General features: G+C 42.4%; 2 protein-coding genes across 4 annotated transcripts in view; one reads left to right on the top strand and one right to left on the bottom strand.

The window, feature by feature from the left end:
- Positions 1-9,536, top strand: part of cpne3 (copine III) — a 17,313-nt gene extending 7,777 nt beyond the window's left edge. The window contains exons 12-17 of one of the 3 annotated variants that reach the window (XM_080854821.1): positions 1,605-1,659; positions 1,816-1,867; positions 2,504-2,637; positions 3,145-3,381; positions 7,147-7,261; positions 7,707-7,833. In XM_080854821.1, the coding sequence (XP_080710947.1) occupies positions 1,605-1,659; positions 1,816-1,867; positions 2,504-2,637; positions 3,145-3,381; positions 7,147-7,257 (589 nt within the window). In that variant the 3' untranslated portion in view covers positions 7,258-7,261; positions 7,707-7,833. Of the gene's footprint in view, positions 1-1,604; positions 1,660-1,815; positions 1,868-2,503; positions 2,638-3,144; positions 3,382-7,146; positions 7,262-7,706 lie in introns of all 3 variants that reach the window. The other 2 variants (XM_080854822.1, XM_080854820.1) reach the window with 2 other exon arrangements.
- Positions 9,537-10,092: 556 nt separating this feature from the next.
- Positions 10,093-21,926, bottom strand: cngb3.1 (cyclic nucleotide gated channel subunit beta 3, tandem duplicate 1; the record flags this gene model as incomplete). The annotated part of the gene is made up of 18 exons (XM_080855503.1): positions 10,093-10,122; positions 10,433-10,583; positions 11,502-11,654; positions 11,766-11,884; positions 11,964-12,047; positions 12,169-12,266; positions 12,443-12,602; positions 15,174-15,315; positions 15,416-15,538; positions 15,833-15,897; positions 16,060-16,146; positions 16,522-16,572; positions 16,655-16,863; positions 17,025-17,333; positions 17,504-17,655; positions 18,637-18,739; positions 21,528-21,549; positions 21,837-21,926. The coding sequence occupies 18 exons, from the start codon at positions 21,924-21,926 to the stop codon at positions 10,093-10,095; spliced, it is 2,148 nt and encodes a 715-aa protein (XP_080711629.1).
- Positions 21,927-22,176: the final 250 nt, after the last annotated feature.

Raw genomic sequence — 22,176 nt, forward strand, 5'->3', positions numbered from 1 at the left:
ATAGAGAGTTAAGATAATTAACAGGCTTTAAAAAAAATCTAAAGCACCGTTTAAAATTCACTTTTGTCAGGATTCGAAACTGTTCATAGCAACGTTCAAGACGACGTCGCTTACCGTTGTGCCACCATATATTTCCTAGCGGTCAGATCGAACTATTATTAGAACAAGGAATACAAAAATAAATCCTTAATTGTCATTGTATTCGCCTACAATGAAATTTGAATTAATGGAGAAACGTTTTCTTCCACCATACGTTTGTGTGCATGTTATTTTAGCAATTGCGCACCACAACAAATTTAACAAATTCACTGTCCCGAGAAAATCTTTCTTACACCGAATTTTATTGACCTGCAGGTGTCACTAGAGAGCGAACGACGCTTCGAGTAGTGAACCTTTTTTCGACACGTCTGGCTGGAAAGCTTCGAGGGTTCATAACGCTTCATTTCGCCATCACTACTCTGCACCCTGGGCACCTGCTTGTCGTACTTAGGCCCAATCACAGGCACCTGTTCAGCCCAAGCCATGCCCCAATCCTAGGCACAGAGACTAACCTGATTCTGAGTACATTACCTGGCCATCGAAACCAAATACCTACATACACTTAGCACAAAACACAAGGCACACAAACATGGCATAGAGACAAGGCACACAGAAAAGGCACACAGAACAAGGCATACAAAACAAGGGAACAAAACAAATCTAAGGCCCAATCCCATTTCTCATCTCTACCGCTACCCTTACCCCTACCCCTTCGCCTTCGCTATTTCAAACGGAGCGGTAGCGGAAGGGGTTGAAACGCTAGCCCTTCGAATTGGGATAGCACTTCAACAATTATGTACGTCATCAGTACGAAGCGTCAGCTGTTACGTTACCGGAGAGCGACAGCTGTCACTCACCAGATATAAACAAACATGGCGCCTGCAGCTGTTATTTACACAATGCAACATTTCATCAAACAAGTTTTAAAATCATGAATTACAAAGAAAATACTTTCATTTGTGTGATGCTTTCCCTGCTGTTTCCGACATTTTTAAATGGACTCGCGCGATGTTTGTTCTTTAATGATCACGGGTTCGCAATGCATTGAGGGAAATCAGTCTACCCCTCCGTTTGAAGTGTGCCCTCGGAAAATCTTCGTTTGGAGCGGTAGAAAGCGCTTCCCCTTCCCCTACCCCTCTGTCTTAACGTGAATTGGGACAGCCCTACCCCTCCACATGAACGCGGAGGGGAAGGGGAAAGACGAAGGGGTAGCGGGAGAAATGGGATTCAGCCTAAAAGTCTTGAAAATGAGACACCCTTTAAATAGGGCACAGACTCGTTGGCTTGATTAGCTCCAACATTGGGATCAGGTGAGCCCAGCCCCAACCATTATGGGGGTGGAGTCCAAAAGGCACTATCCCTTTTTTTGCCACAGTGAGGAGGGGGAGAATTCACCTTTTCACAGAGTGCAAATTATGTTTTCTTGACAAATATTCAAATTTCAATAAGCAGTTGGTACAATTATTGATTTTAGAAGCTGTAATACTATGAGGTCCTTTTGCTTAAAGTAAATGAATATGGACATGAACATTAATTAATTTGATTTATGGCTTTTCTTCCTACAGTGATAAACTGTTTCCTGCCTTTGGATTTGGAGCTCAGATTCCACCCAACTGGCAGGTACAGATTGAACGATTTCACAGTCCGTCTCTCTCTCTCTTTCTTTCTTTCTCTCTCTTTGTCTTTCTTTCTCTCTCTCTCGCTCTCTCTCTCTTTCTCTCTCAGGGGTCTGTGTTGTGTATTAATGGCGGGTGTGGGTTTTTTCTGTATTTGCAGGTCTCTCACGAGTTCCCTCTGAACTTCAATCCTACAAGTCCATACTGCCAGGGTGAGTTGCTTCTTTACTCTTAGTTAACGGAGTAGATTGAAGATGAAAAAGTTTGAGCGGTAGCTTGTCAAGTGGACAGAGAAGACCCCATGCACTGTCACACAGATCCCACTCTCTTGACCAAACTTGTAACCAAAAACCCACTTGTGGTCCATGCTACATGCAGCCAATATCTTTCTTTTGCTCACACTCTCTTGCATATCCAGTTAGCCTCTTAACATCCCCCAGAAGACTGGCACAAGAAAGAGTGTTGAAGTCACACTTTCCTTACGTTTACATGTCCTGTTTTTCCTCTCACATAAACAGATTAATTTGACACGAACCAGCTCCATTTTATTGCCGTTCTTTTCAACTGCCTTTTGGTGTTACCTCATAGGCCTGGCATCTGGCCAGTTTGCTGTAGCTGAATCTGTAGGTTGTACCAACTTGCTCCAAACCAGGAGGACATGATGATTGTATTATCACCGAGCTTGAAGTTCAGGGCCAGAAACTTAAATGTTTCACCATCAAGCCACAGCTCTCCCCTGGTTTGTCAACCACATTGTCTCTCTGTGTGTGTGTGTGTGTGTGTGTGTGTGTGTGTGTGTGTGTGTGTGTGTGTGTTTGTGCGCATGTCTGTGTGTGTGTGTATGGTAGGTATTGAAGGCGTGGTGGAGGCCTACAGACTGTGCCTGCCCCAGGTGCGCCTCTACGGCCCCACAAACTTCTCCCCCATCATCAACCACATGGCCAGGTTTGCAAGCCAGGCAGCCAATCAGAGAACAGCCTCGGTAAGAGCCTGATGTTTTAATCTTTGTCATAAATCATCCAAAAGAGAAACGTTCAGAAAAAGGCCATCTCCTCTGCTCTCCTTTCCCTCAGTCTAATGGCTGGTGTACTAGACCATTTGTCGTTAAAGATAGGTCTGCTGTTGGGTGTATCCTGTGCTCTTGGCTGTAGAGTTGCCCAGTTGCCCTTATCTATAGCTTTATGTTCTTGAACCTCCTTACCTGTTTTCACCCCTCCAGCCATTCTTAAAATGATGTTGGTTTGCCGTAAACCGACAGACTCAATCAAATTGGGTCCAACCTTTTTTTTTTTGTCTTTCCCCCTCTCTCTCTTTCCCCTTCCCCCCCTCTCTCTGTCTCTCTCCCTCGCTCTCTCTCTTTCTCCCCCTTCTTCCCTCTCTCTCTCTCTTTCTCCCCCTTCTTCCCTCTCTCTCTCTCCCCCTCCCCCCCTCTCTCTGTCTCTCTCTCTCTATTCCTCTCACCCTCTCTCTCTTTCCCTCCCTCCCGCAGCAATACTTTGTGCTGCTCATCATCACAGACGGCGTGATCACGGATCTGGACCAGACGCGCTTGGCCATCGTCAACGCCTCCCGCCTGCCCATGTCCATCATCATCATCGGCGTGGGCGGGGCCGACTTCAACGCCATGGAGTTCCTGGACGGCGACGACGGCCGCCTGCGCGCCCCCAATGGAGAGACGGCAGCCCGGGACATCGTGCAGTTTGTGCCTTTCAGAAACTTCCAGAACGTGAGTCTTTCGTTGCTACCCAGCCTGAGCCACGTTTCAATCCAGCTCCACTGCTTTCTGGGCATGCAATCATGGCTGTTTCGATTTCTGGGAGTGCTAACGCACTCAGACAGACACACGCATGCACGCGATTTTAAGTAGTAATGTGTCTGAGGAAACACAAAGGTTCATGCTGCTGCTGCTGCTGCTGCATAATCGATGTTTGCTTCAGGATCCGCTTCCAATGCCAATTTGGCCTACATCTCCGGTGAGATAATGTTAGTTAGGTTGTTGTTACGTGGTAGCCATATTGGAAGTCATATTCTGCTGTGACCATACCAGTTATGGTAGCTTTTCAGCTGCACACAGAACAAGCCTGTAAAGATTGGGGTAATGGGATTGCCAACCTTGTGTGAATGGAGTTGCTACTTCTGGGATGCAGCTTTGACATCAGTTGCCCTGGTAAGCTCGAGTTATGTAGTTAGCTGTGTAGGTGTTGATGTCAGTGAGACTGTTTCACTGCCTATGCAGTGATGCCAACTCGTACGAATTGATCCGTACTAATACGAAAATGTGGTGGAAATACGGCGATACGAATATAATGACTCATTCATACGAATTTAGGGTCAACTTGCAGTATTATTTATTGAATAGAATATTTGCGGTAACTCGAGAAATAAGCTTAATGTGTCATGATTTGGCCTCCTGCTTATCAATGCGGAGGGCGCCATTCTTGTTAACATTGACCGACGTGATACGCTTGAGCTGATTGGTTGATATTATAGCTGCAGCGACACAGAAACCAATAGGGAAGTTCGGTTCATTGTAATTTATTTAAGTGCGCACAAGCGATTGGGAATGTGTTTTATCGCATTATGAAGACTATTTACCTTTGACGTTGATGGATAAAGTTACCTTGTCGCATCTGCTCTTAGTTTACAAATGGCCGCCACCAACAGTGGCAACAAACTGACACGAGCACCGCTGCTGTCACTGCTCTTCTGGGCGTTGTCGAGCAGTACTTTCCATGTGACAGTATTCCGTCTTATCGAGCTCCTTTCTTACTTCGCTCAGTTTGCCTTACTGAGTCTTTTCATTTAGCTCAATCTTTCTGTTGTGGACGAACAATTTCTCATTTTATATACATTTTTAAATTTATCGTGCAAACTTTATAACCGAAAATTATGGCTGAAAAAAAGAAAAAGCCATTTCTTAGGGAAACAGACTTTCTCCCAGAGTTATACCAAGGAATACACTTCTATTAGTTAAAGTCCTGTGTCTACCAGTCATGCCTTTTGCACTATATGTCGGTCCACATTTAGCATTGCCCATAGTGGACTCTATGATGTTATGACACAAATGTCTTCCATCAAACACAAAACAGCCAGCACCCAAGTCAAAGGGAATAAGAGTCTGCTGTCAATGGGTTTTGAGACCCAGTCTAGTGGCATGACCCTGACTGAGAAAGTGAAACCTGTTCAGCCTTGATTTTATTTTATAAGGGTTGCATTTTGTGTACAGAAACGTATAAAATATGAGAGATTTCCACCACAATATGAAAAGTTTGCCAAAATACACTATGACACAGCCAAATTCACGTGATTAAGAAAAGAGACCCTCTCAAAAAGTGATCTTGCAGTCTACAAATAAGTCTACGTTTGTAGGCTGAATGCAAAAAATATTGGTCCTTTTACAAGTACTTATCAAAATTTTGCCCGTGGCACCCATTAACACAGTACAGATTTCACTTAAGAAAAAAAACGAATTTCCTGGGGAAAATACTAATTTTGGAACCATTGAGTACAGATTGGCACACCACAATGTTGGCAATACTGCCTATGAGATGGCGGTTCAGCTGCTGCTTGCTCTGGTGATAAGGACTGCAACTCTCCCTTATCGGAGAGTGCTGCCACCCTCAAAGGATCATGGCCACAGTGTGTGCCCGTTCTTCTCGCAATGTTGCGAAAGTGATACTAAATTTCGTAAAGGAGATAATTTACCAAAATGTAGCTGCTTTCATGGTCTTGGTTAGTTCTCTGTGTTCCTATGTAGTTGATCAGATCGTTTTAGGCGACGCTAGTTAACATCCTCCTGAGTTCTCCCTGTGTTTCACTCTCCTTGCAGGCCACCAGACAGGCTCTAGTTGAGTCATAGTTAGACTGCTGCTATTTTAGGCGACGCTTGTTTCGCTCTCCTTGCAGGCCCCCAGAGAGGCTCTAGTTGAGTCCTAGTTAAATTTGTAAGAAATTTGCAGAAATGTAAGCACGTATGATGCATAAAAGCACCTTGCGCTTTACGTGCTTAAGTGCGTCCCCCAAAATGTGTCACTATCCGAAAAAGCCACGCACCCCGCAAGACTGTGATTGGTCTGCTAACCGCGTCCTTTAAGGAGTCTCACATTTCCGGTTTCATAGCATAGGATTGCCATTTTTAAAAGTCAAGACAAGACGGAATATTTTTGAATCATGAATAGCCTGGAGTCTCACAAGCCTATTCTTGTATTATTGTTGATTATGAACAAACATAACAGAAGAGGTCCGAAGATATGAGCATCTTTACAAACCCTCTTTAAACGCTAATAAGGACACTCAAATGAGCGCAAATTCATGGAGAGAATAGGAGAAATCACCTGAACAGCAATCGGAGCATAATTGTCAAACGCGATATAAGATACTGCTCTGATATATTCACATTCCATACTGAATATTCTGTTTAGATCAAAGGTTTGTTTTGACATAACGTGATATTTCAGATGATAATTATGTGGTATACCACTGTGTTGACATTAAAAAAACGCTGACTGCGATTGTTTGGAGAGAACGCGCTAATTCACCAAACAGATACTTTCGTATTCATTTTCCACCACTTGTTAGTCATGTCATCCATTCATATTGATGTGAATCAATCAATTGCACCCGTGAGGCAAGGGTGAGTTTGATAGTATGGAACCCCCGCTCATATACAAAAGCTAACATTAATGCGTTAACTTGCGGCCAACACCATTGTATTACAAGCACTGACAGCATACACTCATGATGTGAAGGTACACCTGGTGATTCTTTCACCTTTGAATAATGTAACTTATTATATGGCAACGACAGTACAAGCTGGAAACCAGTTGAATGTCGTGGTACCATGAGAGTTGAAGAATAAAGACTTAAGAATTCGCGAACATTTTGATATCGGGTAATACTTACTTTATAGGACTAAGTACAGGTCAGTACAATTCAGAAGCAGCGAAAATGTGTAAATGTGTTAAAGTGATGATGAAGACTTGACTACTATAGTTTGAAAACCTTGTGTTTAACATGACCTAACTCTCGGTTAGTAAGTAGTTATTACAAACACGTCGTTTTAAAGCGCTGTGGTCGTCATTAAAAGATATATCAATAAACCAACTTCCGCATCAAGTGATCTGTCTTTTTCGCCACTGGTACTGAATTGCCAACCTTTGTATTTCGTGTAACACATGTATTCATAACATCAAGCCTTTCGCCCACTACACTTTCAAGTTTTTTTTCCTTTGTCCCACTGCAATAAATACGCTTACTTCACTCAAAATAAAACCTACAGTTCTGGCGTTGAATTGCTTTGCAACACGCACAACCCTTGGGGGACCTTAGGAAACCTTAAGGAACCATAAACCAAACGAGTCCCTTGTGTATCTTACGTGCTTACGGTTCTGCGTAAAAAAACGAGTATAAAACGACCTTTAGACTGCTGCTATTTTAGACGACCCTAGTTAGCATCCTCCTGAGTTCTCCCTGTGTCTCCCTCTCCTTGCAGGCCAGCAGAGAGGCTCTGGCCCAGAGCGTCCTGGCCGAGTTACCCCAGCAGGTCTCCTCCTACTTCAGAATGCTCAAACTGATGCCTGTCCATGATCCTGCCCCTTCTTAGTAATGTAGGGCTAATTCTTACCTGACCCTCTTCCTTGCCTGCCCGCCGCCCATGCCATCCGCCTCTGAGTATTGCATGCTTGATTCCTCCCCCCCCCCCCCCCCCCCCTCCCCTTTCCCGTCATCCTCAGCTTCAAGTGCTTAGACTCACCCACACTGCTGTCAGAATCACCCAAAAGCAACCAAAATACCATGCAGAAATTTGCCTCCATGGTCTGTTGGATTTTGAGTGCTGGGTTCACATTTGTTTTTTGAGTTCATACCTGCTGTTTATGTGCATACCTGCTGTTTGTCTGTGTGTACATATTATGTCAACATTTCTAGATGCCTCACTTGCCTACTTTTCAGTGATTGCATTGATACATTTTTTGGTGATGGTGTTTGACATTGATCTTTTCGTTATGTCTGTCCCCCCCCCTTCTCCCTCTGATTCCGTCCCCTGATGTCCAGTCTCCCAGAGAGGCGCTGGCCCAGAGTGTTCTCGCCGAGGTTCCTGGTCAGCTGGTCACTTACTTCAACATGACCAAGCTCTCCCCACCTTCTCTGCCCTCCAAGCCAACTCAGACCTGAATTCTTGTGGCTGAACCCTTGGAGCTGTCAATCAGACTTTCTCTTAGTCATCCACACACACACACACACACACACACACACACACACACACACACACACACACTCACACTGTTTTTAGGTTTTGTTATTATATGCAAACAGGATTGCCTTAACACTGCTTTTAGTGCTTAAGCTTGTGCATGGCTCTCTTTCGACTTACTGGAATAGTTGGTCAAAGGAGATTCTCATGGTCACAATAGACATAATATAACATTTCCTTCAAACGACAAACTGGATCGCTGAAACAGCTGTTTTCGAGGCATAACCGTGACACCAGTTTGTTGTTCTCTGACCAACCTCGACCAAAACAAGCAACCACCTCTACACTCTATCATCTCATATTCCGTCGCCCGGTGTTTCACCCTCGTTTTTGTAATGCCATACCAAATGTTTACACCCTTTAGCCCTGCAGGCTACGTGCTGCTCGTCAAGAGCCATACAGCACCCCACAGCATGCAAACCCATCTGTAGATAGACGTTGAGCTGATGTGAGCGGCTAGCCTCATGTAAAAACTAACTGCAGCTAGGTTGAGATCAACTCTGCCTCTCTAGTATCATGTTTTCAATGCAGCTTTATCAACAGCACTAGACTGGACTTGCACACTTTGCAGCTATATTCCAGCATTATTGTCTTGGTGCAAGTCCGTAGTGTTATTTGCCAAGTCACTAGATACACTCCTATTTGCAAAGAAATGTCCTTTTTTAGGGGGGGGTCGCAAGGGCTGGACATAAGTCACCAACTTTGAATAAACATTATGGCCTAGGTCTCTGCAGTTGGCATAGGCATAACTGATCTCAAATCAGTTTAAGAAAATGAGAGATTTGACTTGATTTGTTATTACCTTTCAGGCAACTCTGTACCAGCCTTAGCACTGTGCGTGTTTCTCCAGAAGGGGTCACTGTTCAGCATCTCTTTCTGAAAGTATACGTGGCCTTGCACATATGTTTTAAATACGTATTTAAATGTATGTATGTGTCTTATTTACATTTTCTGCTAAAGATAGTAGATGCCATATATTATGACTTCAGTATTAATTTAGAGCAATCAGGTAATGATATAATAATCATTTGCAAATTACATTTTTTTTTTTTACAATATGTATTTTCAGTCATCTCTTTTTTTCTTTTTTCTGTTGATAACAGCTTTTAATATTAAATCATGTTCTTATTATGTTATTATGTGCACTGTGTCTATGTATTGGAATTTGTAAACTGAAAGCTTCCTTTCATCGCACTTCCCTCCCTTGCTTCTACTATGTACACCCACACACACAGGTTTCAGGTTCTGAACCAATTCATTTTTGGTCAGAATGTTCCGAAGTGAACCTTTTCCCTGTTGGGAAGGCCCAACCTTCAGCCATCCACCAGAAGTGCCAAATATGAAAGATTCAAATATCCGTTACATCTTTATTCCACAGTACTTATAGAAATTGTTAACATGTATAACATATATATATATTTTTTTTTTTACATGTTTAAAAAAATAAAGAATACATCATTTTATTTAAATATTGTGTTTTGAGCCTGTGGGCCTTGAAGCCCTGACTCAACACGATCACAACTGAACTGACTGTTAAAACGCCATAATCTCATGTGTATCTCATGTCATTACAGATTAATTTGCCTGAATTCATAACCTGAATACTACATAGAAGCAATCCCTGTGTAATCGTTATAGCTCAAGAAATAAACTCTGTTTGCATAATTTGTTTTAACATGTACGTATGTTTAAAATCAGAAATAATGAATCACATTCAATCTGGGCATTAGGTGCAATCTTGCATAAGGACGTCACAAAAGAACAATCTTGCCTTTTATCCTGGCATGATAATCTTGTATGAAATGTATACCTTTAAAATATACCTCAATTTGTAATGTGGGTATGGAAAAAAATGAAAAACACATAGCCTGTAACCGACATAACAGCTGAATAAAATGAGGTGTGCTATGGACATCACAGAAATACTTCTTCTTGTGTTAGCCGTTGTTGTGACCATATTCAGGTCAATTAAAGGATTCACTTTTGGCCGTAGGAGCATTACCACACATTCACATACTCAAATCCGTAGCGATATATATATATATATATATATATATATATATATATATATATATATATATATATATATATAGTATACATAAATAAATACAGAGACTGGCCCAGACAAAGGCGTACTGTCTCCATAGTAACACCCATATGCAGATACACACAGTCTCCCAGCTGGTATTACTTCTGCTGTTCTGCTGCAGCAGCAGCCTGTGTAGACAACAGAGAGAGAATGAAAGAGGCGTGTTAGAGTGTGTGTGTGCGTTACTGTATGATGCACACAGAATGACATTTTTGTGTGCCCAGGGTTGGAGTAAGATTTAATCGTCACAAGAGAGGGCGTGTGTGTGAAGTGAGTCCCGAAGATGTGAGGTGAGTGCACTGTGTGTTCCCTCACAAACAGGTGTCAGCATGCTTATGTGTACTGTGTGCTCATTAGACATGGCATTACTGCCCATTTGAAGTAATTTAAGTAGGTATAAGTTGTGTGTGTGTGTGTGTGTGAGGGTGCATTTCGTACCTTGAGTTTTTCCAGCCAACCCCCTTTTCCAACAGTACCAAAAGCTTTGAGGAACTTTGGGGTGGGCGGTTTGGGTCCAAACAGTGTCACAGCCTTTTTCTTGTCCTCATCAGCCTTAGCACCAGCTGGGCCTTTGGCCTTCATCAGCTTCCTGCAAACCAGGAGGACGACCAGTTTAGCGTCACGCACCACTTTTAACACACATTGCCCAAGTACAGTTTTTTTTTTTTACTATCCACGTCTGTCCTCTCTTTACTATACATGTCTGTCACAACCCCTTTCCTTAGCATACATCCTGGTCAGTTTCCCCACTAGTCTTCTACAGCCAGACATGAGGAGATGTCTGGGGATGTGATAAGACAGTATATAGTTTCAGAAACTTCAAAGACCCCCATTCAATCTTCTGTTTGAATCACTGCTTTGACTAATAAGCCCGACCTTTCAAAGGCATTTATTTGATTCAGAAATTCAGTGAAAGTAGAGTTGCACTGCTCCATTTAACAGTACTAACCTGATGGTGGGCAGACCCCTGTGATAATAGTTCACAGTAATTGTTGCATTTATATTCAGTTATAGCATAATTCAGCATCAGCATATCCCTCTGCGTTATGTACACCTCACCAGCATTCTCAACTAACCTGCCTTTCAACCCTACAACCTCCCTTCCACACTCACTCACACACACACACACACACACACACACACACATAAACACACACCTGACATCCACCACTTACACCAAAAGAAACAACCCATCGCATTCATTCTGTGCTCCTGAAACCACATCCTTCTAGCTTTTCTGTTCCCCAGCTTCAGCACCATGACATGAATCCCTTGGCTTGACACCCGTCTCCCATTCTCAATCACACATTTCAAATTCAACTTCAGCCAACCTCTACTGCACTCGCACTTCATTACGAAATCACAGATCTTAAAACTCAGTTTGAATCTGGGGTGGTTACACTTGGCTATCATCGGTAGTGTTGGGTTTGTTGTGGCGGGGTCATTTCTCTTACTTCCCCTTTCACTCTATTGACGTATGACTTCACAGCCACACAAGACTACTTACTTCCCCTTCCTGGCCAGCACTTTCTGGGACGCTGGGTAGTGGACTAGGATGTCGAAAAGATCTTTCTTCTCCAGCACAAAGAGGTTGGCGAAGCCGTGGGCCTTTACATTGGCTGTTCTGCGGTTGCCACCATTAGCTGATGACTGTAACAGACTGTGGAACAGCTCTGTCAGATGATGATGGCTCAGATCTTCCTCTCAGGGTATAAGGGTTAGCGTTACATGATTGTAGGGAGACATGCTAATAATAGCATGATGCATTTACCTGATCTCCCCAAACACACATCCTGCCTTCAGTGTTACAAAGACGATGGAATTATCTGGACCTCCCACTACCTGTACAGCCCCTGCTTTGATGATGTACATCTCCTTACCGATGTCTCCCTAAAGAGGTGAAGAGAGAAGGTCAAGTCAGCTTGCACATTTAATATGTGGACTCACAAATTATGTGTCAAAAACTCACCTTCTTCACCACAAAGTCTCCAGGCAAGTAGATAATGGACTTGAGCCTCAGTAACATGTCCACAAGCATCTGGCCATCACAGCCCTGAATTAAGTTAAAGAAGTTACAACAGGACATTATTATAAAAGATTACATCCATTAAGACTAAAATAACTCCATCCATATAGTATCAGGATAATCAAATAGCAACATTCAAGAACCTGACCTTAAAGAGGTCTATCTTCTGGAAGGTGGACAGGTTGATGTCTACAGCAATGGCTGTTTTCATGACCAGGGGCATACTATCCAGCAATTCCCCTTCATCTGGCGGACAAAGAAAAGCGTCCAATCACATCACAACACTTTAGAAGGCCCACCAAATTCAGAAGAGTACACACATAACACCATGTTACGGTGTGATTTGCAGCACTCCTCAATGTGGTTTTTGCGGAGTTTGCCACCTTGGAGTATATGAATATTGTGTTTTGTGTTTAGCCTACCCAGCATGCCCTGTGCGTCCCAGGTGTAGTTGTACCAGGTGCGCACTCTCTGCTGCACCACCTTAGGAATGTGGTTGGCGTTCATGTAGGCCACACACCCGTCCATGGAGGCACGGAAGTATGTCTGCCCAGCTGTGGCTGCTCCAATGACATCTCGCATCTGAACACAACACAAGGCCACGAATGCATGATCACACATCTGAGGATCTTGTGTTCAGGACAATAACGATGTACTGATGGACTATCACCCAATAATGTATTTGAATCCTACGTCATAAGACTGCCATGGCCATGTCCTGAAAATGTTATGGCCGATGTCCTGTCCTGTCCTGTCATTAGTCCTGCCATAACAACGTGTCTCTCCTAAGATACCACAGCATCACACTGTTGTGACAGTTACCAGTCATGGTGCCACGACACTGTTACATCACGAGACAATGGTTATCTCTATGAAGAACAGTGCGATACATTGACAGCTTAGAAACACTTAAGTATGCCTATGAGAGCCGGCAGGAAGAGACCATGCCTCCACCCAGGTCCGAAACCTTGGTATCATCTTACAGTTTTTCACTGTTGCTAAAACCCGTTTTTCAAAACAGTAACGTCTTTCTCAAAAGTGCACACAGAAAATTGAAAACCTCACACACAAAATGCTAAACCTGACACTCCCTTTGCAAGATGACTCTTTGCTCTCAAATCTCTTAACTGTTCACAAAATGGAACTCGTGTTTTCATTTGGTACACACAGCCATATTTTCAAAACACACACACATACATTCATTTAGTACACACAACTAAGCATTAGCTGCACACTACCAAGCATTTACAGCACACAGAAGTGCAAAATTGAAAACACAATCATCGAAACACACCATATGAATGACAATGACTCATTGAGCCCTTTCTCCTTTTGTAAAATTTATCAGTGTAGGCCTACATTTTTCATAGTCAAACATAAAACAGCAATACCGTTGTTCTCACAAACCATATTTACAATTTTAGTCTCCTGTTCCACCAGATTGTATTGACATAAAATTGTATACAAAATGCTTATAGTTTTTCTCAATTGCTTACACACATTTTTTGAAAGCATGCCTCGTTCTCAAAACTCTAAACACAAATTCCAAAGCAACTAACTGAAAATGCAAAACCCTTTATATCTCCTGGAAAATGCTACTTTGCTTTCAAAAAATATTGAAAGTGTGTTTTCTTCCTCCACAGTGTGGTTCTCTTTCAGTCCTGCAAAATACAAATACTGTGAGCACACTACGTATATTATATTGATATGCAGTATTACAGTACACAAGGCAAACAGATTTCGTACTTGTTCTCCATCCTGAAGGTTCTAATGAAAAACCATGAAAACATGGTCTACCACAGCGGCCCAAATCTCATTAGAGATGACCATTCTCCTTCTTCTTTCTCCTGATCCTCCTCCTTCTTCACCTTGTCCTCATTCTGTTCCTCCTCCTTGTCCTCCTCTTCCTTCTCTCTGTCCTCCTACTCTTCAACCTCCTACTCCTCCTCCTTCTTGTCCTCCTCTTCTTCCTCCTCTCACTCTTACCCCTCTCCTTCTCTGGTTGTGGATCTTTTCAAAGTTTTCAATAGTTTATCCAACAAAACAGAGGCTCAAGACACTTTAATGGTGCAGTCCTCACTGCAAATTGGTCAAAAGACCTGAAAGTTTAGAGATTTGACTATTTGTGGTTTGCAGGTTGATGCTTTGAGATTTTACTTGAAAATTGTGTGCAACAACAGAACTTTGTGTACACTGTTTTGACAACAACGTGATGTGTAATTGACATCAGTGTGTTCACAAGGAAAATCGGACTCTAATGTAGATAAGGGAAACATAAGTATTTCCCACTTGGGGCGAGCGATTGATACATGACGTGAAGGTTGTGCAGATTGTGCCGAATTTTCGCTTTATACTTTTTAACAATAGTGAAAAACTGTAAATCCCACCCTCTCTTTCTTACCCCACGCCAATCATATCACCAAAACTGCCTTCTTCCACCTCAAGAACATTGCACTCCTCCGGCCCTCTCTGTCCTCTGCCACCACCCAAACTCTAATTCATGCCCTCATAACCTCCAGACTTGACTACTGCAACAGCATCCTATATGGCTCTCCAAACACTGTCCTCAATAAACCTGAATATGTTCAGAACTCTGCCGTCTCCTCACCTCCACCCACCGCTATGAACACATCTTTCTGACCTCCTCCCACTCCACGCCCCTACCTGTTGCCTCAGGTCCGCCCGGCGAAAACCCTCTAAAGACCATCAGGACTAAGCGCCGGACCTGGGGTGACAGGGCCTTCTCTGTTGCTGCACCCTCCCTCTGGAATGCCCTCCCTTTCCCCATCCGTCAGGCTCCCAACACAGCACTATTTAAACAAACCCTCAAAACTCACCCTTTTCAACCTCACCTTCACCTGCTAATCCCCTGCTCCCTCCACTCCACTGTAAGACCCATATGTTCAGCTTTTCTTTCTAAAATGTTCTGCTCTGTTTTGTTTAATCCTTTGTCTTTTATATCTCACTGTTGTCTTGTTTGCTTGTCTTCACACTTGTAAAGTGACTTTGGGTATTTAGAAAAGCGCTATATAAAAATGAATTATTATTATTATTATTATTATTATTATTATATTGTGGTAGTACAAAGCAAAGTTCACTCTTAAAATGTAACCAATTTGATCTAAAATACACACACATACACACACCTCTTACCTGTCCAATCAAACTGGAGAAGACAAACACACCCACGAAGAAGTTCACCATTTGGAAAGTGATTTCAAAGACTGTGTGTGGCTCAGGAAGACCCCCAATGTTGATCAGTGTCCGAACAGCATAATAATAACAGCGCAGGTACCTGCGAGTAAAAGAGGGAGGAGGACAAGAGATGTATTTATTTAGTATCTTTAGTCAATTTCAAGACATAACTGTGTGGCTGTGTGGAGGGGATGACCTACGCGGATCCTTTGCCATCATAGACCCACTTCGACGAGCCCAAACCCTGGGAGACTGAGGCCACATAGTAGATGCAGGCATTGAGGTGAAGTAAGTACAACAGGTAGCAGATGGTTCGACTCACCCTGTCAAAACACAAAATATTGCTCACACACACACACACACACAAGCACACACACACACACACACACACAAACACACAAGCACACACACACACACACACACACACACAAACACACAGGCACACAGGCACACACACACAGGCACAAATCAGTTCTACTAGAGCATCAAAATCTAAGTGAAATTGTAAGTTATTCAACAGTAAAGTGGCCTCTAGCAACAGCAGTAGCCTGAATTACTGGGAACTACTTATCCACCAATGTGGATACATTTTGATATTTCACAAATGTGAGATGTACCTCCAGATGTAGGCTTTTGCCATGAGGCTCTCTAGTCGATCGCTGAACTCATTAAAAGAATCTACCTGGAAGAGAGAGTCACATGTTTACTGAAAAAAGCTGCACAGGGTCAAATAATCATATAATAGTGTAGGACGTTAGACTGAACACTTGACAAATGATCTAGCAACAACCCTAAGGTTAGGGTTGGGTAACTAACTGCGAGTTAGGCAAAGTGACTAATTTACCCTTAAAAAGCGATTGAATCTAAACAGCGATAGGAATCCAAACTGGAGAGAGAGCACATCAAATGGAATGATACTTATCATGTCTGACTGTGGATAAGAGAAGAGAAGAAGAGATCACCACCAGACTCAGACATATCTCTAATCCTCTATAATCTCCACATCTACTTTTCATTAACAATCTAAACTACTGGTTGAAATGGAAAATACTGGAGGATGTGGTTATAGTGTGGTCATGTAAATAGAGACTTATAGATTTATAGATCAAGCTTTAGGAGCAGGTCTTGAAGAGGTTGGCTGAGTAGAGGCCAGCCTTTTAAGGGGTACACAGAGTTTATCATTTTAATACACAATGAAGTACCACTTTAAGATGAGAAAGTGCAAATCAAAACACAACACAACACAAAAATGCACATGTACACACACCACACACACACACACACACACACACACACATAAACAGACCCTAAAGCGTGGAGTTGCTCTGTAGTGAGCTTTGGTCATCACCCGGTCTTTCTGAAAAAGTGAGAATGATGTCAGTTGCGAAACAAAGTCTCCACACATGACTACAAATTCACTAATTTTCCTCCACACTTACAATAATATCGCCGCCTTTGACGAACTGCAGCCGTTGCTGGAAAATCACAATATCAATAACGTTTACCAGGTCAAAAATGATATCAAACAGGATCCAGAAGGGTATCGCTTGTGGTGTGTGGTATGGAAAACACAAGCGTGCTGGTACAAGCCAGACGTTGTAATTGAAGGCCACAGTCACTAAGCTGAGCCATTTGATATACCGGCGATCTGGTGGAACAAACAAACAAAGACATGATCACAAAAGCAGAAACACTACCACTTAGGCTGGAGTACAGTGCTGGAGTACAGTGAATGTCAGTGCAAGGGGGTGGGCTTTTTGATGGGATATGCTTTTGTCAGCATCAGGTTTAGTGGTTAGGGTACGTCACCTGTAAAAGGGTCAATTGTATTCCCCAAATAGCCATCCATTTTGTCCTCAATGGGCAGAAGAAGTTTATCTATCCAGGCACAGCTGATCTTTGGGAGAATGGAAGTCTTCTCTGGTTTGACTTCCTCCGCCTCTTTAAGCTCTTGTTCTTTTTTCTCCAGTGCTTTTTTCTCTTTGTCCTTCTCTTCTTTCTCTTTCTTTTCTGCTGCTTTCTTTTCTGCCTCTTCCTTTTTCTTCCTTTCTGCCTCCTCTTTTGCAATCCGTTCTGCTTCTTGCTTTTTAATAAAGTCGGGGATCCGATACACAGGCGCTGAGGGTAAGGAGGTAAGGTCAGAGGAGTAGGGGATGATAGGTGATATAGCTATGATAACATGCAAAGAGAGGCATTACATTCAGGGTCTTGCTAATATCACATACAACGGTGTTGCTAATATCACATATAGCGTGTGTGTTTGGGTGTGAACGTGTGGGGGCACTCACTGACAGGTGGACTGTACTCTGGTGAAGAGGCATAGGGGTCAAGGACCTTTTCCTTGTAGATGTTATTGCGGAATTTCATGCGTTGTGCAACATCCCTAAGCAGTTCGTCTGCGTAGCGGTTAATCACGATTGGCTTGGGCTTCTCCGGTTCCCTGAAGATATCATCATCATCATCATCATCATCATCATCATCATCATCACCATCATCATCATCATCATCATCATCATCCTCACAATCCTCCTCATTATCATTTTTCATTACAGTGAATTCAATTTCACCCTCTCTTTAATTATAAGCCCCAGCGACAGTTAGTGATTTGGGACAATACATATACAATAAATTCAACTTTGTGGCTCGATGAACTTATTTTTATTTTCAATCACATCATATTGAGGTCAGGACAAACCTTGATATTTCAAATTATAATTAAATGGTAGTACATTGTCATTACTGTATTTACCATTTTTTATCCAACATTGTTTCTTATTAATTCTATTTCACTGCAGTTAAGCATGCCCATCTGGCTACTGAAAAATATGTACTAAACATTATCATTCCTGAATAATTGTGAATACAGAAAAGGTAGAATTGTTCTGTGTCTGCCTAAAGAGGACAACTACAGATAAACAAATTCGTACAGACGACCAGAACTCCCAGAAGGCCTTTCTCTGCACGTGTGCCAAATCCCCTGACCCTCTTAGGATACAAATACTGCTAATCGGCTAAGCTTCTTTGGCTCCTCTTGGAGTCACAAGCTACAGGTCAGAGAGTGGTGGAGACGGCACCATTACATATATAGCTGAGGTATTGTCTCCACTATCTGAAATAGCAAGGGACTTAAAACCGTCCCTTTTCACAATCAGAATAGCTTAGCAACTCTTTGTGTGTGTGTGTGTGTGTGTGTGTGTGTGCGTGCATGTGAGTGTGTGTGTGTGTGTGTGTGTGTGTGTGTGTGTGTGTGTGTGTGTGTGTGTGATATATAGAGAGAGTGTGTGTGTGAGTGTGTGTGTGTGTGTGTGAGATATATAGAGAGAGTGTGTGTGTGTGTGAGTGTGTGTGTGTGTGTGTGTGTGTGTGAGATATATAGAGAGAGTGTGTGTGTGAGTAGGGTGTGGTGTCTGCTCTATCGTACCCCTCTGCGTCCTCTCCGTCAGCATTAGGTGCATCAGCAGCAGCAGCAGCAGGAGTGGTGGCCTCAGGCTTGGCAGGCTCTGCAGCAGGAGTAGGAGCAGGAGCTAAGACGATGAGACACACAACACCAGTCATTATGACCATCTGAGCATGTCAGCTCCAATACAGCAGCCCAGTTCTAATCATTCTCATTCATTTCATTTCTGGCATTTTCCAGCTATCATCATCTGGTTATGTTTTGTCCACAGTTTAATTTCTAATTTAAAGTCCACCTCTACTGTACTCCTCCAGATCATACTGGGTTTGCTGCACTCATGTCTGTCTTTGACTTCAATACAGATCTATTCACACAAAGCCTTTCTTTCCATAGACCATGATCGACGAATTCTGTTCCACCACTTCAGCCCAGGTCTCTGCTTTCTTCTTGGCTTCATTTGTGTTCCCGGCCACTGCTCTTAAGTTAATAATTGAAAAATATGATACTTTTATTTGTATTATTTTGTATTTATCTTAATTTAATACATATTTTAAAACCGCTTTATTTTCCAATTCTTGAGTAATAAGAGAGACTCTACTGTACAAAGTCCTGAGGACGACACAGTCATACACTGACCCTTACAGGAACAGTGCACTTTCAGGCTGAATACACCCGGGCAAACATACTTTCTCAAATCCTTTAAATTAAAAGACTTTTAGCTCATCAATAGGTTCTGTTTTTTGCAAAACAAAGTGACAAAGTGAATCATTTGACGTTCAATTCATGCTCAAGTTGGTACTGTTGGTCTCAGCTTTGGAGAAAAATGTGTTCTACACACTTCACTTTTCACTTCAATTTTACCTCTGATCAATTTCTGTTGTCACAAAGTTACTGACTAAACATATGGCCTACCCTGACTAAGGTGTTCCATAGGGACACGATGACTGGGGCCATTGGGCCCAGTAAGGTGCGCCTCGGAGGGCGCGGAACGAGCAGTGGCCTAGGAATAGGCCTACTGGACTAGGATTCACCACAGCAATGACAAACACCATCCTCCCTACTGCTACGGAATGGGAATAAACCATACGGAAATCTACTGAAAATTAGTCAGTGGCAACAGTAAATATACACAAAAAAACTATCTGGACCAATAATATACAAAATATTGGTAAGGAATCCAATTCCATGGCAATAGTGCACTAACTATAGTTCTGCTTCCGCAGCTGGTGCCTTTGAAAAAAATGCTACATGCCAAATATTCTCAGCTAGTTATGGCAAACACAGATAGACAGACTCACACACACTTAGAGAGACTACAGAGGCTCATCAAATGTTCAACACATCTCATTTTATCAAAACCACAACACCCTCTTGTTAGAATTGACAAAATGCTTAAAATGTGTATGCTTTATCAATATACATCCATTGACCAACACACACTTTCACACACAAGTGAACACACACCTGTTGAAGTAGGCCAGTGTACTCACCAGGTTTTGCCTCTTCTTTTTTCTCTTCTTCTTTCTTTTCTTCATCTTTCTTCTCCTCTTTTTTCTCCTCATCTTTCTTCTCCTCCTCCTGTTAGATTAAGAGACTCAAAAACATTATTTGACAAGCACCTCCTGAAGCTCCTGCACAGTGTATTTTCATCACAAGGGTAGATTTAGATTAGCAGAAGGCCACTCTCACTCTGTGCCCTTACATACCACAGAAGGCAGAATGTACTCTGAAAATAATGTACTATGAAAATTATGAAATCTACAGAATGGACACCTAGATATCGAAAGTACGAACAGAGGGATAATTGGTCCGTGATTTAACAGAGGACTCCTCTAAGACTCGACAAAAGTTTTACGATGACAGCAGAGCTTCTTTGATATTTACGGACCCAACCCCCCCCCCACCCTGTCACGCATTGGTGAGGTCGCACCCCTGCCACCTAGGCACAGAGTTGACCTGTAGATAGCTTTGACAAAAACTACTTAAGCTGTGACTAAAAGTATCTGTAAATGTATATGAATGTAACATATTCATATTTAGTCTTGAATTGACCCTTACAATATGGGCAGCAGTCTGATCAAGTTTTCATTGTGATCTGAAGTACCTGTCACAATTGTATAATTTTATTAGAGTTTAAGTTGAGTTCTCGGTCGAATTCAGCCCCCTTTGGAATAACCAGTCCAAGAGGATAGAATTTCTTCTAAGGGCAACAAGGGCAGAATGTGGCATGATTTGAGGGACAAAAAAAACCAGTGTATTTTAAGTGTATTTGGTGTAATTGGTGTCCAACCTGTTTATTAAATTTTTTTTTATTTACAGCTGTATTTGGTTTTTACCTCACATTCAGTTTGACGGATACTTGTAACATTTTAGCTTACCGTTTATTGCATTAATAAACTGTTCAAACATTAACCATTCATATAACTCCTTGTGAGCCATGTTATTAAATTGTGTCACTAGTTTGTACTGCCATGAGAATATTTACTACTCAAATGCATTCTACTGTCCCATAATGTTCAGACACATATAAACCTTCCAGCCTGGTGTTTTCCGTCTTTGTTAACATTTTGGCTGCTTATTAACAATCCCATAGCATCCATGGGTTAATATGAGTCTATAAACAATATACAAGGGGGACAGAATTCACCTGTTTGTGTTCAGATGTACAGCTGTCTGGCTCGGCATTAAAGATTAGCGTCTCTGATTAGGCTTTCAGAAGAGTAATCACCATTTGCACTGTCCTACACTCTTCAAAATGCTCTCTCTACTTGCCCAATACAATCAGCCCTGTACAATCCTACATTAATCTTATAGGACAAACGTTCATCTTTCTATTGGAATTAGTCATCGGTTTTTAAAATCACATTTTGAAAGGCTTAGATAACACCACATGGACTTGTAATTGGCAGAGATACCTAGCTGTGACATAACTTGGGTCTGAGAAGATACACACTGCAGAAACCTCAGAACACAGATTCACTGCCTCCATTACATGTCCAATGCACACAAAGGCAACCAACATTATAAAAATACAGTGAAATAACCTTGTGACACAGTAAGTTAGCTGTAGTCCAACAGTGAAGTATAGGATAAGAGTGTATATATTAAGGATTAAGTATGTTTCCTTGTGAATTATCTGCATCCTATATGGAAGTGTAAGTGTAAGCGGCTATGCTTTTGTGCTATGGGTCGATTATGTTTGTGTGTGTGCTGGAGAGTCTTACCTTTGCTGGTGGGGCAGGGGCAGGTGCCGGGGCCTCAGGAGCCTTTGGGGGCTCAGGGGCCTTAAAAATCTGCTTCAATTTGCTGAACATGACCGTGGATCAGTCACGCTACAGCAGGGATTGCATCTGCATTTATCTCCCGACTCCTCCAGCAGGACATTAATGCCGTAAATCTCATTCTGTCGAGGATTGGCACCATGACTCGGCCACAGCCAATCACAGCTCTGCCTCCTCCATGCCAGGGTCTGTTGACCAATCAGTGGGTTGCATCTTAATTTATCTTCACCTGCTATCACCTACTGTGTCTTTTATTTCTTATATTTACCTGACTTCAGAATTG

This window comes from Sprattus sprattus (genome assembly GCF_963457725.1).
Source record: "Sprattus sprattus genome assembly, chromosome: 17".
Classification (NCBI taxonomy): domain Eukaryota; kingdom Metazoa; phylum Chordata; class Actinopteri; order Clupeiformes; family Clupeidae; genus Sprattus; species Sprattus sprattus.